Below are 18,716 nucleotides of genomic sequence, written 5' to 3' on the forward strand. Positions count from 1 at the left end.
TAGTAACAAATTAAAATATAAAATGTTAACAGTTACATACACAGATACACACGGCGCCATAGTGGCGTTTCGGGGGAAATATTTGTGAGTTTTGAAAACTCCATCCTGAGAAAAATATTACTCAATCCTCTTAGAAAAGTTTACTATCGCAAAGTTTGCAATGTGGCCGACAATTCACACACTGAAATAATATAGTTTGCCACGGAAACTTCTTCGCTGTACTAGATTGAAAAATTGCACATTACCGATCCTTTCCCATTGAACTACATGGAGCCACGATGTTCACAAAACAGACAGTATTTTTCAATGAATCTCACGGAAATAATCCACCTTGATTCGCACATACAAACACACAAGAACACAGGCGAAAACAATTATAAATATCATCCAAAACAATCGAAATTAAATTGGATGGACGACTTCGATAAACACAACGAACGCGCGGTGCAACGTATGACATTGGCCAACATAGAAAAATGGCAGAGGCAGCAGAGAGAGGGAGCGATTTTTCGTGCTGAGGAATGAAATGGTGAAGTTGGATGATGAAGCCCATATCGTAGGAAATGAACGTTCTTCGTCTGAGATTGCGATCACTGTGCCGCCACCTAGTATCCATGAAAGTTCTAATATTATAAATGATTATATTAAGAGAAACTTTTAGAAGTTTGAGGAACGTTTAGGCTAGAGGGCGTTTCCCCCAGATCATTCCCGGAATGCAGTCAGAGATAGCTAACTTGTCAAATGTTGTGCGCTCAAAGGTGAACATATCTGAAGCAAACGATTGGGAATCATTGCCAGAGCCTATCGCTACTGCTTCATATGCCAAAATATTGACTGATATTTTGAAGGGAAAAGAAAATTTGGCAAATACGTAGTAACAGCACTTTCGGCCTCGTTCAAAAGTGGATGAAAATAGTCAATTACTACCTAACCGTTTTCAGTGATCCAACGTCACAACTGGGACTGATCGACGTAAAGAATTCAGAGTGGGAATGTCTATGACATCGTAGATGCGTGTGGTGCCTACGGTTCGCAGACGTCGGTTGCCAGTGAACAGATTTGCTACAGAGACATCTATCTCGGACGTTGCATACTGCAGAATACGCAGCTCGAGTACGACTGCGCCAAGCTGAATACAAGGAACTCAAACAACTTTGCATCTTCTGTACTAACCACTGTCGATAGTAATTGGGATTCATTGAGTGATCCATCCACTGTCCATATGGTGTACACATCGGAGAGTTTTTCTGGTATTCCTAGATATCTTCTGGGGGATTCTGCATTAGATTGTACTATAACGGAAGCATCTGTCGGTCAGAGGAGCACCCCCTGATCAGCAATGACTGCGGGTCTGACGGAGTCATTGTCAATTTCTTCAACAAATGAACACACATCTGATTCTAAATTAACAGTACTTCCACTTGCCGACGAGATGGGCTTAATCCCCTCAGTTCAGTCTGGCTTCATTCCTGGCCGCTCCTTATCAGTGCAGCAGTTGATTTGTCATGACAAATGGGCGAGTGCTATAGATTCGGGACAAGAAATTGATGAAATTTACGTCAATTTCCAAAAGGCATTCGATAAAGTAGACAGATTGTTACTACTGAGGAAGCTAGATTGCATGGGGGTTCCGAATAAAATTGTGAGGATAATTCAACTGCTGCTATCAGACAGAGTTCATCAGGTTCACGTAGCCAGCGCCATGCCCACAGAATGTCAGGCGCCCAGTGGAGTCGTCCAGGGGTCGGTGTTAGGCCCGATCTTATTTACTTTGTACATTTACGGTATTCCTCAGGCTATGTCACCCATCTCTCTATTGCAATTCGCTGATGACGTGAAGTTATTCTCTCCAGTAGAAAACACTAGGGGCATAAGAATCACATGCCAACAACTTTTCCAGCGGAGTTGTCATAATAGTATAAACTTCCTATTTCATCATCAAAAAGGGGATCAATGCATGTAGGTAGACGCACCGATCCTGAATATTACCAACTAGGTAAGGAAACGTTACAGCAATTGGACACATGCGTGGATTTAGGTATTCAATGAGCGACATTCTGGATTTCACTAATCATTATCATGGCATAATCCGCTAAGCTAACAGAATTTCATACATGTTATATACGGCATACCGCAAGTGTGATGCTCATACGTTGTCATATGCTTCCTGTGTGTACGTTCGCCCGACTCTGGAGTTCTGTTCGCAAGTCTGAAGTCTTTACAAAATCAAAAGCATAAAGCTTCTCTCCCGTTAGAAAAGCCACAGAAATCGTTGACTAAACGAATAGCAGGCATGAGCGGTATTGCCAGAGACTTAAATTTCTGGATTTGCACTCGCTGGAATTGCGTAAAATCGCTTCAGATCTGCTACAAACTAGTCCACCAAATTGTTTATCTACCATCGAGAGAACCTTTCTTTGAGATCATAGACAGGCGAGTTAACCTACGTTGGTATCACTTCCAAATAAGAATACCAACGACTAGAAGGGATTGCTTTGGATGTGCACATTTTGAAAGAGTGAAAATCATGTAATCATTTATTCTATGTAATAGTCCCGTAATCATCCAGCGTTTCAAAGAACAGTCTGGTCATCATAGAACGATCCATGTAACAGTCTTGTAATCATAGAGGATTTCGCGTGAAGTAAATTGTTGGAAAAAATTTGATATAAGAGTATTATCTGATAGTAGGTTTCCCAGCTACAGGGTCGCCAAGTTAACAGCAAAATCGAAACTATCTAATAACTTGATTGGGATGATAGCCAAGTGCTACGTGATACGAGTAATACGACGGACTAGTCCAGATTGACACCAGTTACATCATTTAGTTATAACCTTCAAAACAGCAACCAGGAGTGACGAAAGCAGCGCGTCATGTCGTTTATATTCTTTTATTATTCGTCCTTAAAACTCATTCTTTCACTCATTCTCACTATTCTGTAACTTTAAAACTATTAAAACTCATTCTAACTCTACTCTTTCACTCATTTATTGCGATTTAAAAAATGTATTTTCATTCACATAATTTTTTATAGCATCGAATTGCGAATTAAGGTATCCGCGACTACGTTGAAAACGTCATTTTGGAAGAAAATATGGATTTTCATTTTTTTTTTTTTTATAAAAGCCCTATTTATTGTGATTCCAAAACGGGCCTTGTTTTGTTTATATGATGCTTAGAATCAAAGTTACGTTCACTTTAGTGTTGCGTTTTTACATACAAGTAATACGCGAATAAAACCTTCAAACGTGTTTTACGAAGAATGCTATTTTTGACATTTTACTTGACTTTATGGCATGATTTGTAAAAATTGATGCATTGCATCCTTTGAAATTTTAATGTGATATTTTGCTATATATTGTTGAGGTTATGAACCAAAATCTAAGATATACAACATATTTTTTGAATTACAGTGTTTTATAAACAAAATGTAGGATGAAATTTCAAAAAATTCCCCCGTACTTAAACAGATTTTGGTGTAACTTATGAACATAACCTGCAACATTACTAGCTAAATGCACTGTGAAAATCACAAAGCATTTCATTAATAAAATTTTTTGCAATCGTGTTTCGAATATCACATGAATTTTGCCTAAAATTTTACATAAACATGAATTCTATGGTGTTTGGTCAGAATATGATATCTCCAAAAAAGTGGTTTTTTTGATCTAGTAGTAAGTCTTACTAATTATAACTAATTAGAAGCGAGATAAATGCACAAATACGTACGCACGGCTAAACAACATGCTAATGTATGATATTTTCCTTTGTATTTGTGTATATGCTTTCTGATTTTTAAAAGACGAAATGCTTATATCTCAAAAATGTGATTTTGAAGTTATGTTCTGACTAAACACCACAGAGAATTTATGTTCAAATCCTCAAGGGAAGCAGAAACATGAAGTTTCGTTAATTGCTCATTATCACTTATTTTCACACTAGTAGGCCTCTGTTTTTTAATAAACAATTGTTCACTCAGAATTATTATGCATTTACATTCAATCATTAATAAAGCTTTTAATATCCTATCCAATACAAATAAAAGAAATTCACATGACGCAATGTCCGATTTTCCACATGAAATCCTTTATTTCACTTACCCATCCAGTACATACTCAAACGTTTCACACAATAGCAAAGGCATACACATATTTCGCACATCAAATATATTAACTACTCTACCGGTACAAATACATTTTTCTCATAATTCAGAAACTGATTCATCAAGTCCAATAAACTTTAAATACACTGGCGATGCAAGTACATAAAGTGCGTGTAAAATAATCTCGCATACATGGCACGTGTATATCCGGAGATCCATTTGGATATAAAGAAAATTAAAAACACAGTATCATTCGGTAAATAATTACTCATAGCCGGTTTTAATGAACACTGAATAATTGGAAATGATCTCATATAAGCGTTTATATAAATACTCTCATAACGTGTTTAGGGAGCTTATTTGTATTCAATAAATAAGTTGGGTCACTCCAAAAATTTTTAGCATTTCAGTACTAAAAAATGGTTGAAATTACTCATCTTTTCTAAGAGCGAATAAAAATTTTGCATTCTACACGTGAAAGAATTTGTGAACGTGTCATTTTACACATATCCCAGATATGCTTTATATCCCAGATTCCGTTGTTCATGGCGATAGTTCCTTACTTTCGCTCTTACCGCAACGTCACCAAAAGCTTTCCATAAATGTTATCATAATTTTCCGTGTATTCTGGACCACAATAGCAAAAACACAGAAATTTATCATTCGTTGACGATCTACATCCAATGATGAACCAATTTTCCAGCTCAATCGACTCCGCCTCTTTTAAAATTCCTCAGTTAATCAATCATGTGCAAATTAGAAACACATGTTTCTAGATCCTCAGAAAACATAATTTTCTGCTTGAGTAGTCACTATTAAAGTCTCTATATGCCACTGGTAAAAATCTAGAGTGACCCTCGCATACGTTCTACTTATTTATAAAAACTCATATAAACTAAAACAATTAAAAGTTATTTTCATGAGTCGATTATGAAATTAAATTCTATTATGAATTAGATCAACACGAATGATATCAGGAAATTTTTGTACCAATACCTTTGTACTTGAAATCAAGCTGCTGGAATATAAAAGGCTATTCTTGGCAATAATAATGAACATGAGATTCATGGAAAAAGCATGAAGCCTATGGTTTCATGATTTGAGAAAAGAATAAATAAAAACCTTTCTTTCTCTCTCAGATCATCCCAACACGAGAAGGTACTTGATCACGCCCTTTTATATCTGAAACCGAGCGATTGAATCGCTTCTTGTCACGTGACCTGTAGGCGTGGCCAAGTCTCTTCTCGTAATGGATGCAGAATATCATTTTCTGATTCGCAAAAAAATCGTCGTATTCATATTATTTAAGATATTGTGAAATAGACGAACGTTATTGGCAATTTTCAGTTTTGAAACGCTTCTTGCGGCAATTTTGGAAATCTCGCGTCGAATGTTTTTGGAGAAGTCTTTGGCATTTCCCCTTCCAAACACAAAGTCACATTTTTGACACTTTTATGATTATCATCATCATCATCTTTGACACTTTTATTGTGCGGTGTCGTAAACGTGGCTCTTGTGTTTCTTCTTCAGCGAATTCGGTTTCGAAGGGAGCGGCCTGTCCTTCATGTTCTGCAAAAAAGAGATAGATGGCAATTAATTAAATTGGCAATTAACTAGGGTTTATCTTCTTGTATACATGAAAACAGCGCCAAAGATTCAAATGCACATGTGGCCACAGTCAATGACATTTGCTTGTGGTGATTTAGTTGCTTTTTTTTGTGAGCGTGCACAGTAACCGATTTCGTATTGGAGTTCGTGATGGTGTCCATTCAAGGTATCCAATCATATTTCAAACTAACGAGACGTATGCAGAACGTGACAATAATCAGGACTGTTCTAAAAAATACTGCTTACCCTGACTACATCAGTAAAAAAAAAATATCGATGCACCATAGGAAAATACGCCTTAATGAACCACGTTGGTCGTCATTCTAGAACGATGCGTCGGACCATTCGACCTCTGCTTTCCACCTGTCAATAGACAGTCATACATTTCAATTGGAAGCAGTGGAGTAACATCAACAGATGTTACCAGACGCGGCTCACTCGATCTACCAACAGAACAGTAATTGGACATCACGCATTAAAACTAGAACACTACCAGAGTTTCAATCCATCTTAGAAAACTACCGGAGCGGCCAAAATGACCGCTAGGGTAAAAATACACGATACAGCTGTAAATATGGGCTTATTTTTAGATAAAAACAAGTCCCATAAGAGAACTATGTCTTCAATTATTGTCGTATGGGAGTTTGTGCTTTCTCTGAGGCACGACCCAACCCCCGTACAAAAATATTATGTTCATATTTTTCAAAACTATATTGTGTATTAGTTAGTCATTGATTTCAAAATTTCGGAATGTACGTTTCTCCACGACAACTGAGTGACACCCTCCCTCACTTAAAGGTTATGATGAGGCAAAGCAATGGGGGAAAAGGGAATTTCGCCAGAAATTTGGCATATAAGGGATTCAATAAAGCAGGATGCGATGGCTGTGTTCATTGCTTCGTCTGTTCAAGAATTATTGAAGAAATAGAATATAGAAAGTCGTTGGGAGCTCACATGTGACTTGAATTCTTAGGGATTCACCTCCTATGCCCCCCCCCCCCCCCGTCCGCTTCGTCCCAGCTGGTGCAGCCAAGAAAATTTTACGTTTGAAGCTAATACTCAATTCACTAGCCGAAAGAACGCGTAGTTTCAGTTTTGTCGCTTTTGTTTTCAAGGTATTGCAACAGGCACAAATCCTTTTATATAATTTTATAATGAGCTCAAATAATATGGGAAAACAAGGATTCTGCCGGATAAAATACGGATCTAAGGTCACTATACAACTTTTAGTCCTATCAAGGCCGTCTTAAGATCATTGTGGGTTCCCGGGCCAAGTAATTTTTCTGAGGTCCTGCCAGGCAAATTCTCGGAAATTTCAACCAAATTTTCAACTTTTGTGAGGAAGCTCTTTTTTCTTGAGCCCTCTTCTCCCCCGGGGCATGCCCGGGTGGGCCCGTGCCTTAAGGTAGCACTGACTTCCATATATTCGACATTTGGATACATCCACCTGGGCCGGCAGCCGCAAAATGCATGCTCAAAAATAAAATGTGATTTGCCTCCTTGTATTTTCCCCTGAAGAACTCTGACACTTTTGTGTAACCTATATCCCACCAAGACAAAAAATAATCTATTTCAATGCATTCTGCCACTTTTTAGGAATGAGTAGCCTACATCTTTTTTTGAAACACCCTGTATGTTTGCTTACGCCTGAAATGTAATGAAACTATACCCTAGATTTAGAAGAAAAAATGCATATATAGTATATTTGAAAATCTGATTTAGCAACGAAATTTTCAGCTGCGGTCAAAATGACCACTCGGTAATTCTGTATGTACAGGGTGTCCTAAAAAGCACTCCCTGATTTTGAAATGAAATAACCCGGGAACGGTGATTGGTAGAAGATTGAAACAAAGCGGTACGTATTCTGAAAGCATGTAAAAATCTGATACAGAAGTTTCGAAATTAGTTACAAACATTGCCGAAAGAGGGCGCTGTATGCTGTAATCGCAGTTTGGAGTCCGAGAAACCGGTTATAAACTGTCCTTTGCAAGCAGTCGTTGCAATTACATCACAATTGATTAAAAATTCAAAAAAGTGCATTTTTCGCACTACATAGAAGCCGCAAACGAAGAATGAAATTTTCAGTCACTGAACTTGTGCCTCAACGGAAATATCAACACACATACCTCACAGATGAGATCTTGAAGCTCACCTAGTGTTACGGGATTGTTCCGAAAAACAGTGTTCAATTCGTCCCACAGAATGTAAGATCGGGTAAGCGTGGAGGCCAATCCATGCCTGTTCCAGTAAATGTGGAATAGTTCAATGCACAGGGTATTCCTGAATTGTTTCTCAAGATAGGTAAAAAATGTTGTGGCACGCTGTGGTTGGACCCCATCTTACATCAACGAAGTGCCTCGTCGATCCTCCAATCCAGGTGACAAACTGTTCCCCACTGTTTTCAAACTCCAACGCACCGTTCAGTAGTGATCGTTTGCGCCATCTTTGCTGCGAAAGGTGCAGTTTTTAATCAATTGCAATTTGATTGCAACGACTACTTGGAAAGGACAGTTTGTAGCCTATTTCTCGTACTCCAAACTGCGATTAAAGCATACAGTGCCTCCTGTCGGCAATATTTCTAACTAATTTTGAAACTTCTATATCGGATTTTCTCGGCTTTCAGAATGAACTTAACGCTTGTTTTATTCTTTTATCAACCAACGTTCTAGAGTTATTTGATTTTAAAATCATTAAAAAAACTTTTGGAACACCCTGTAGAAGTAGTTTGAAACATCAACGCAATGACTTGCGTTTCTGCTCCTAAGAATTCCTTTCTACAAATTAGAGAAAGTTAGAGTTGCAAGTGCTGATCTCAAAGTTTGAAAAGTGGCAAAAATGATCGCGCGGTATGTAGTGTTAAGCTATTGTATTTGCATGAATGTCTAGAAGGTACTCACGGCATGTAAGAAAGCCTTGAGCTCCTGGGCCCTCTCTTCGCTGAGTATCTCGTGAGCCGGTATCGTGGCGTAAGATGCGACCGTCGACGCAGGAGTACCGGGGTCCAAGGAATGCCTCGTCTTGTCAATGTCGATGTAGCGCTGCGTCGATCCAGTGTATGGGAACGGTTTGCCGCCCTGCAGAGCTAAACACCGAAGGAGGAACCAAAAAGAACCAAAGTTAGATATTTGATCAAAATGCATGGTCGATAATGCTTATTAATTTGCTTTGCTAAAACTTGCTGAACGTTTAAATATCAAACTGGGCTTCCAAAACTTAAGAATGCGATGGCTTACACAACATAACGATACCACGTTAATCTTGCCCAGCTGGATTAAACAAATAGTGGAACACGAAAAGGCGGTACATTCGGGAGTACAGTGGAGTCTTCAGTGCACAGTATTGGCAGATATTGTCTCACCAAGTCATGCTGCAGCAATGGATGTAAAAGGTTGTGGAGGTCCAGAAGATTCTCGAGGAAGAGCCTCTACCCATGCGGGACGTATTTCTAGCACCCCTGCCTACGTTTTTTTTGGCGGGGGGGGGGGCTGCAAAACCTCTTTATTAACCTTTCCAAATCCGAGTTGGAAAGGTTATAATCGGTTATAAAGGTTTAACCCGCTGTAGGAGGGGTTGAAAATCCCCTCCTACAGCGTCTCCCCGTTCGGCCGTGTGGCTTAATAGCCACCACTGTGGAGGTTTCTTGCCGATTCCGCTTGGCTATGCTCCGATCCATAGCAAAATACTGATCATCAGTGGGGGGGGGGTGGTAACCCTTGGTCGACCGGGCACATGTCTCCGGACAACTGTTTGATTTGTATGGAATTGTTTACATAATCGGAATATCGCTATAATATCCAAGTGAATCGACGAGCTACCTGAACTGGCTCTTGGGCTGTGCGGCCACGCAGGGCATCACTCTAGGAGGAGGGGGGGGGGGTGTTGAAGAGGAGGAAAAGAAAACTTTGCCGACCGAAAAAGCCATGGACATTAAAAATTGGTCTCACATGGTTAGAGATTTTCTTCTCCAGACACCCCTGAATCTCAACACATGGACGGATTCAATGGAGAATTGGGGAGCGATGTAAGCGAGAGCCGGATTATATAATGGGTAAATTTTTTTTTGTCCCGTAAACTGTGGGATGATCTGATACGCCAGCACAATAAGTCGCTTCTTCGATCCATCGCCCTGGATTTGCCTACCTCCGCACCATTCACAGCTGAAGATGTCTGCCTTCACTCTATTTGAAGCTGAGAATGTCTTCCTTGGCCTCATTCGTAGCTGAAGATATCCGCGCCTCTGCTCATTCGCACCTAAAGATGGCCGCCTACGCTCTATCCACAGCTGGACATGTCTGCCTCCCCTCCATTAGCACCTGAAGGTATCTGGCTCCGCCCCATTCGCACCAGAAGATGTCTGCCTGTGCTTCATTCGCAGCTGAATTCGCCTGTCTCCGCTCTATTTGCAGCTGAAAATGTATGTCTTCGTTCCATTCGAAGCTAAAGATATCTGCTTTCGCTCAGTTACAAATCCAGGAGGGGCGAAGACGATGGGAACGACCATCCTCTCAAAAGCCGAATAATATTGGAAAATTTACCTGTCCTATAAAATAAGGAATATGATGATCAAACGAACACAGTTTACCCCTCCCGACACACCGTCCTAAATCCGCACTTCCCCCCACAACTGTTACAGCATCACTTGGTAAGATAATACCTGTCAAGACCGTGCGCCTAGGACTGCACACCTGAGTACTACATGTTTGTATTCCCCGGCGGGGTGTGTCCGGTCCTTCAATGTGCAATAATCATGTTTCACTATTCGTCAAACCCACAGAAGGCAAGATCAAAGTGATGGCGGTATGTCATGTAAGCCGTCTCATGCTTTGGAGGCCAGTGTACGAGCCTACCTCTTTCCAAGTTATTCCTGGCTTTGGACTTCCTGTAGTAGATGATGACCACGATGGCGACCACTATGAATGCCAGCACGCACGCTGCCACGGGGACGATGATGGACAAGTCTACGTAAGTCTCAGTGTTGCCGATCACAAAACCTGTCGGAATGATTCAAATTGGTGTTAATACTCTGAAAAAACAAGTCCACTTCAGTTTGAAAGCGGGAGGGGGGGGGGGGCACTATATATTACACCCCCCCCCCCCCAGAATCAGCATGATCGAGTACTTGTGTGGACCGACGCCAGACTCTAGGCAAAGCAGACACTGTTATATCGGACCACTGGACGAATACATATATATGCTTACGATTGTCTAGATTTAACCCAGGTTCCTAGTGATCCAATACACATTTGAATACGAAGTGATGATTCATATGTCACAGTTAAATTTCAGTAATATTTAATCAAACAAAAAAAAAAAAATCAATTTTCAAGTCTCCATTTCCAACAAACAAATATCTAATTATTTCAAAAATTATCAATGCAAAGATTCAAATAATATAGAAGCAATATACTATATACATTTAAATACAGGTGTAATAAATACGAAATTCGATGTTGGAGGTTAAACGTCAAATTTATTGACGTTAAAGAGAGGAAAACTCTCATTAGACGTTAATTTACCCTATCGTCCTTAATAGTGTCTTAATTAAAATCCCCCAATCTTATCTCTGTTTGCCATATCTCCATAAATTACAATTTAAAATGTAGTGAGAACTTCTTTCCTACCTTTTTTTCTCTCCATGCTCCTCTGTCATGGATGACCCCCAACCTCCGATGGAAAATTACAATGTATGCAAAACACAGAGCTCCCAGAGCTACCTCATTTTTTTGAACTTAATTGCACTAATCAATCTGCTCCTGGAATTTTCGAAATTCCAAAAGTAGTCTTAAGGGGCAACAACCCCCTTTTTTTGCCATAAAGATCCTTCTATTGGGTGATGAGAGTTACGTATATACAAATTAGTATTAAAATTAACATCATTGGTCAGACATTTTGAGCATTTTTCAAATTAAAAACCATACCTCTACGACGAACGGTTGATGAGATAAAGGCCGAATTAGGACTCACGGGACACCCTGTATATTTCAAAATGAAGAAAAAAATTCTTCATGATGGAAAAAAAATGATAATGCCGTTGAAAAGGAGGACGAAATGGAGAATTTTTCTAAAACGTAGGAGGACGAAAGAGGATCCCTGGTAACCCCCTATAAACTGGGTATGTTTGAAACCCTCCCCGAATAATGTGGTGGTCCGTGCTGCCATCTAACATTCGAATTAGCACAATGAATGTAATCTACGTACCCTTGATTGAAGTCTTGACTGTCATGACGTCACTAGCGTCACCATTTCCGTATTGATTGGAAGCGGTGATGTACACCTTGTACTCCGTGGAGCTGTCCAAGTTGGTGATGGTGAACCTGTTCTTACTCGTGGACGCTATTATGGGTATGTGGAGCCATTCGCCGCCATCTTTCCTGTAATGTAGGGTGTAGCCTGGTTGGAAATAGATGAATCAGAACCACACGCATGACATCATTGGCAGACTTCAATACACAGAAATAAGGTGTGAGAAAAAAGTTTAAGGCAACCGAAAAATCGTCATATCTCAAAAACTTGTGGATGTAAATATATGCAAATTTTAGAGTGATAACTACAATTGGAGCTAAACTCGTTCAAGTCAAAATTATTCAGATAAGTACAGTGCTTCAGGAGAAAAATGTCAAAATCACAGTCAAGGTCACGGTTTCCCAACCTTTTTTGTCCCATCGCCCCCTTCTTCAGACATTTTTTTCTCCCATCGCCCCCCAACGCAAACTGCCCTATAGGATCCTATGTTAAATCCATAGCTTCTACCGGCCCCCAGGGGGCGTTAACGCCCTTGACGAATCACTGGCCAACGTGAACACTTGGGAAAGGAATATAAGGACACGCGTGTTTTGTTTCCTGCCGTCGGGGAGAGAAATTGCTATTTTTTTCATGTTGGCGTAACAGTCGACACTGTTTTGATCAGTTATGTGCTGCGGAACCGAATTGTTTTTTCTGAAAATGTCAAGATGGCCTAAGACGACATATTAACTGGACATTGCTAAGGCAAAGTATTGTTCTCAGAGAAACTGCCTTGGTCGTGAAATGTTGAGAAAAATTAAAAGATTGAAGACTGTTGGTTAACGTTTTATGAATGGGTCCGAGAATCATGGACTGAAAGGCTTGCATAAGAACACTTCTTTGTCTTACCGTGCGTCAGAAAAAAAGACGACTATTGACAGTTTTTATGGGGAAAAATCTGTGTAATTTAGACGAAATACAACTTGCCTTGCATACAATCGAACTGTGCCAAATTAGCTGAAAACAATTCAAATATCAAGGGGTCAATCAAGTTTTACGTCAGCATCGGGGGGGGGGGGGGTTTCGGATTTGCTGACTTTTGTTGACAAGGGAAGGGGGAGGGGGGTTGAAGGTTGCTTACGCCACCAACCACCCTTTCTTTAACATATGAAATATTCTAAGCTGTTGACATTTTGCTGACATGGGGGTCAGTATTCTGCTGACTTTTGCTGATAAGGGGTGGGGGTCAAACAATCTGACGTAATACTTGAATGGTCCCCTAGCATGCAAAACCGAAATGCAACCCCCACCCCCCTCCCCAACCCTACAAAACAACACAGAGAAGAGCAACGCCAATTGGCCCAACAGAATGTATCTTTCGGTGCCAATAGAGGGATGAGGATGTTTTCTTCGATGAGAAAAAATTTAGATGGACTCGATTTTACATATCGACCTATGCAATGACGTAGCCATTTTTGGAAATATAGTCTTATAAAGACAGTTCCAGCGGAATTCTTATTTTCCGAGGCAACGCTCATAAACTTTTAGACAGTTTATTCCAACAGGGCAATGCTCCTGGACATGTTTCAAAATCTAAAAGGTGTTGGTTCGTAGCCAGGCCGGGAACCTCTTAAGTCCTCCTCTTGATCCAGTAGAACACTTGCGTTGAATTCTGATTCATGTGAAAGGTATAGAAATTGTACGCATTACGAAAACAAACACGATCTCTTATTGCAGTTGTCAAACAAGCTTGGAAGACTGTTGTAATAGACGGTTGCAATAACTAGTTGCACAGCTAGTTATTTATGGCTTATCTCTATCAATAGCATTATAACGATCATAAAAAAAATGTGTAAAAATGAGTTTTTTGCACATAATTTTCAATTGCCCTTATACTTTTTTCCAAGTTTTGACCTTTGCTACAATTTAAACAATTTTTTTTTTCCTGGAACAGTGCAGCACTAAGCGTAGTTATTTTCACTGCAAAATGTATAGTTCCACTTATAATTATCACTGCAAAAAAAATTTTCATGTATTTAACATGCACAGGTTTTTGAAATATGGCGATTTTTCGATTGTCCTTAAACTTTTTTCCCCCATCACCTTAGTACAAAATTTCAGCTCACCGGTGACTGGAATGTTCCTCGATGGCGGGTCACCCCATCTCAGGGTGATCTTCGACTCCGATGCTGCCACCACAGTGAAAGATGGTGGGTCTGGTACATCTGTGAAAGACAATAAATAATACATATCAATATTGATAGGTCACGGTCTGGGGCATCCTAAAGGAAGAGGGCCATGTTATAAGGAGATTTGGTGAAATGATTTTTGAAGTATTTACAATAGACTTATAGCTAGTCAGGGCTCTCAAAATATTACTTTGCCCGTAGGCCCATGGAGTTGAGACCTTAAATTAAGACTAACGGCACTGTAGTGAAGGAGGTCTTCAACCTCCTGGGCATTACGAACCAAAAATAAAATAAAAAATCCGTGAAGCCCGAGGGCCGATAAGGCATACTGTGGTGTTTAGATTTCGGACAGTGGTGTCATGGGTCTCAGAGCTCTGAATAGATGTTGAAGGGAGCGGGTAGCTATATAATATTACTGGAAAGTTTTTCTTCTACTGAATATCAATTTTCATTAATTCGGAACTTTTTTCATTTATCCCGAGTAATTTTTTTCACATATCCTGGTTTTTTTCCCTTTATTCAGGATTTTTTTTTATCATTATTCTGATATTTTTCCATTTATCCTGATATTTTTCCATTTATCCTGATATTTTTCCATTTATCCTGATATTTTTTTCCATTTATCCTGATATTTTTCCTGATATTTTTTTCCATTCATCTTGAATTTTTTTCATTCCCCCTGTTTTTTCCCATTTATCCTGATATTTTTCCTGATATTTTTTTCCATTCATCTTGAATTTTTTTCATTCCCCCTGTTTTTTCCCATTTATCCTGGTTTTTTTCATTTATTCTAGAATGAATTTTTATCCGTTTATTCTGGAATTTTTTCCCCATTTATATTCTGAATTTTTTTGAAAAATAAATATCAATTTTCACCAATGCGTGTTGAATTTTTTTCATTTATTCTGAAATTTTTTCATTTATTCTGAAATTTTTTTCATTGATTCTGAAATTTTTTCATTTATTCTGAAATTTTTTTCATTGATTCTGAAATTTTTTCCATTTATTCTGAATTTTTTTCATTTATTCCAGAATTTTTTTCCGTTTATTCCGGATTTTTTTCAGTGAATATCAATTTTCATCAATGTTGAATATTTTTCATTTGTTCCGGAATTTTTTTCATTCTAGAATTTCTTTTCCCGTTTATATTCTGGATTTTTTTTTTCAGTAAATATTTTCATCAATGTTGAATTTTTTAACTTATTCTGAAATTTTCTTTTCATTTATTCTGAAATTTTCATTTATTCTGAAATTTTTCATTTTTTCTAGAATATTTTTTTCATTTATTCTAGAATTTTTCCCGTTTGTTCTGGATTTTTTTCCCATTTATATTTTGAATCTTTTTCCATTTATATTCTAGATTTTTCCCCATTAAATACAAATTTACCATAATTCTGATTTTTTAAAATTAATCCTGAATTTTTTCCTCCTGATTTTTTTCGTTAGTTCTGAGTTTTTTCATTTATTCTGAATTTTGTTTTCATTTCATGATTTCCAGTTTTTGTTCATTGTAATAATTCCAGAAATATTTAAAAATACTTATTTCAATAACTTTGAAAAGATATTTTATCATAACATTTCTGAAATTATTATTTTTTCCATAAAATATAAATTTTCTTCATTCCTGAAATTTTTTTCACAAAAATTCTCAAATTATTTTTTCTTTTTGAAATTCAATCAATCTTCTTCATTATTTGCCGAAATATTTCTCATTAAATTCTGAAAATGTTCCTTTCAATAATAAGTATGAAATTATTTATTTCAACAATCCTAAAATTATTCTCAATCAATTCAGTTATTAGTTTCAAATAATTCAGGAAATATTTACTTCAATAATCTTAAAATTATTTTTCTGCATTATTTAAGAAAATGCGTGTTATAATTTTTGACTAGAGTGTAACAATAATTACGAACAATTAAATCAGCCAATTATAATTGTAATTTTTTTAAAGTTGTAATTATTAAAAATTCAGAAATAATATCACAATTCGAATGATTATAATTTATGTAATTTTAGAATAGAATTATACAATTTTTGTAATATGAATAGGGAATTATATATGATTTTGTGTTATGATTCCCTGACACTAGATGTCAGTGCAGTCAACGTTATAAAAAACAGGAAGTAGTGACGTAATTACATGACGTCACGGAGTGGCAACATCTGCCTTTCACAATCTCCGTCCATACTATGAAAAAAGGGAGGATGAAAAAGCAAAAAAATCGGAGGTCACATAAGGCCACGGATTGGCGATCTTGGCGAGTTTCCAAGGAATGGAAATTAATAGTTTTATCTCTCATAATGGAAAATTCATTATAAATAGTGGCCGCTTAAGGGGGGGGGGCCGGCGGTTGATGGGCCCAGAGTCACATAGGGGTCCCAAATTATTGAAGATTCTTATTTAAATGCATATAGATTTTCTGTCGATAAATATCGCACTAAGAAAATATCTAGCTTCCCCCCACCCTCCCAAAATGTCCGTCATTAACATGGTCCAGGCCAAAGCCAGATTTTTGCATGGGGAATAAAAAAACATTTGTCCAGGGGCCCCAAATTTTATTTTACGTTTTCGAACAAACCATTAGAAACCATGGTTAGGAAAATTTTTTTTTATGTTTGCCCAGGGCCCCCTTTCTTTCGAAATCAGGCCCTGGGTCCGACAAACCAGTCGCGGCCCAGGCTCTGTCCCTCCAGGGATATAAGCCTTTTACCCTTGCGGGTTGGGTCGCGCTGGGGAGTATTTTTTTTTTTTTTTTTTTGGTGGCCCGTGGGGGTATCGAAAGGCCCTGGGTCCAGCGCGCGCAATTTGTCATTTTGAAAGCTTCATTAAAGGGAATTCTTAAATGGGTATTAAATAATATTATTATTGCAAATTATCTTTTAAGATAATTATATACGCGTAGGGGGGTCGGCCCGATTTTAAATCAAAAAGGCCAGAGAATGACGGCCTCCGATGTCTTAGCCTTGCAGTCAAAGAACGTGTCAGACTTATTGGGAGCCCCACTGACAATGCTTGTCCCAGGAGCCGAAGATGTTTTCAATACGACCCTAAAAAGCCCTTGGACAGATTTGCGGGGGAGGGGGCACCATGACTAGGGGCATCCCACTAGAGCAGGCTAACTCTAGCTTTCACTTTTTCTTTCATTGTATAAATTTACTAGAAATCAATATACGTCTACAAAATAAATTCCTTGGCATCGGGGACCCGTCAAGGTCGAATTCCGCATGGGCAAGTGGGGCAGTTTCCCAGGGTCACATTATCTCGGGGCCCTAAAATTTAAACAAAAAATCATTAAATTAAAACAAAAATTAAATCTCTTGTTTTAAGGGCCTTAAATTCTTGTCTTGGCCAGGGCCTTCTTCTCCCACGTCAATGTCGGGTCGTCGAATTCACTATAGGATATCGAGGAACCTAGGGCAAGGTTAAAAGATATAGGCCATGGTCTAGTTCTTATCGTACACCATATAGTCATCATACTAAAAATTTCCAACGCTATTCATGTTCGATGTTGGGTTAAGTGCAGAATTTCGTAGGCCTTGACGCTGGGCCACAACTACGGGGGGAGGGAGCAGGCGGATCTGGTGCCCTGGCAGCTGGACTAGAGCCGCAACGAATCCCCACTTTAACTACTTTTCCGTTGTAAGGGAGCGCCAAAATGCATGCTTGGCTCTGCTGACAAAGTATCTAGTTGCCGCCCTGCCTTGACGTGAAGGGCACTGGGAACATGGCCTCACAAGTGCGGGACTGACAGTACTTTGTTTCTGATCAAATATGATCAAATCATGTGATTAATATATATTATTAATTATAACAATTAATATAATAGTGTAAAAAAAATATATTAATAACTATTTATACACTATAGATTTTCTACGCCCGTGAAAAATCCTGACCTGACTACAGAGAGGGTGGGGGCCGTGGAAACTCCTGGCCTGACGTCCACGAAGGATCTCAGCCTTGGGCTTCTCTTGGATTTGGGGCCATGACTGTGAACTAAATTAAAAGTGATCAGTAGAGTCCGGGTAATATTCAAATGTGCACATCAATTGCACTTTTTATAGTTACCGTATATAAATGCATAAAAAATCACCGAAATTTCAATATAACTTCCGCGGTTTCCCTTGGATTCAGGGTGATGTTACGTCGAGAGAGTGACTGACCGTGTAGGCTCCTTGGATCATCCCCTATTCTACGGGGTCACCAATTTTTCCCACATAATTTGACTCTTGGGAAAGATGATCGCTCACCTTGGGAGCCGTGCTCACCCAGGTGCCATCGACGCACATCCGATCATTTAAAGCGACTCCAAGCGTATTTCTAAATTACCTGACCGACCCACGCACACCCCAAGTTCACTTCAGTGGCTCCTGGTAAATGCAGACAACTTGAGTGACTGACAGCACAATTCCAGATCACTTGCGTACCTCAAAGCACACTTACAGATTACATAATGCGGCCCGCGGCATTTTCATAGATCATTTTAGTGGCTCCTAGCACATTTCAAGATCATTTAAGTGACTCGAATGGCATTTCAAGAGCGGTTCAAGGAGCATTTCTAGATCACTCAAGTGGCCCACGGCACATTTTCATGT

The 18,716-nt window shown here is 38.9% G+C and overlaps 1 protein-coding gene across 20 annotated transcripts in view; it reads right to left on the reverse strand.

The window, feature by feature from the left end:
- Positions 1 to 4,065: 4,065 nt before the first annotated feature.
- Positions 4,066 to 18,716, reverse strand: part of LOC149065206 (cell adhesion molecule Dscam1-like) — a 147,018-nt gene continuing 132,367 nt past the window's right edge. For all 20 annotated transcript variants that reach the window (XM_089254528.1, XM_089254522.1, XM_089254524.1 and 17 more), the window contains 5 exons: positions 14,060 to 14,158; positions 11,910 to 12,101; positions 10,559 to 10,702; positions 8,609 to 8,793; positions 4,066 to 5,672 (listed from right to left, as the gene is read on the reverse strand). In XM_089254528.1, coding sequence (XP_089110654.1) covers positions 5,589 to 5,672; positions 8,609 to 8,793; positions 10,559 to 10,702; positions 11,910 to 12,101; positions 14,060 to 14,158 — 704 coding nt within the window. In that variant the 3' untranslated portion in view covers positions 4,066 to 5,588. The remainder of the gene's footprint in view (positions 5,673 to 8,608; positions 8,794 to 10,558; positions 10,703 to 11,909; positions 12,102 to 14,059; positions 14,159 to 18,716) is intronic.

This window comes from Pholcus phalangioides, unplaced genomic scaffold (genome assembly GCF_987345545.1).
Source record: "Pholcus phalangioides strain wild (caught in Gottingen) unplaced genomic scaffold, Ppha-v1.0 ptg000041l_1, whole genome shotgun sequence".
NCBI lineage: Eukaryota > Metazoa > Arthropoda > Arachnida > Araneae > Pholcidae > Pholcus > Pholcus phalangioides.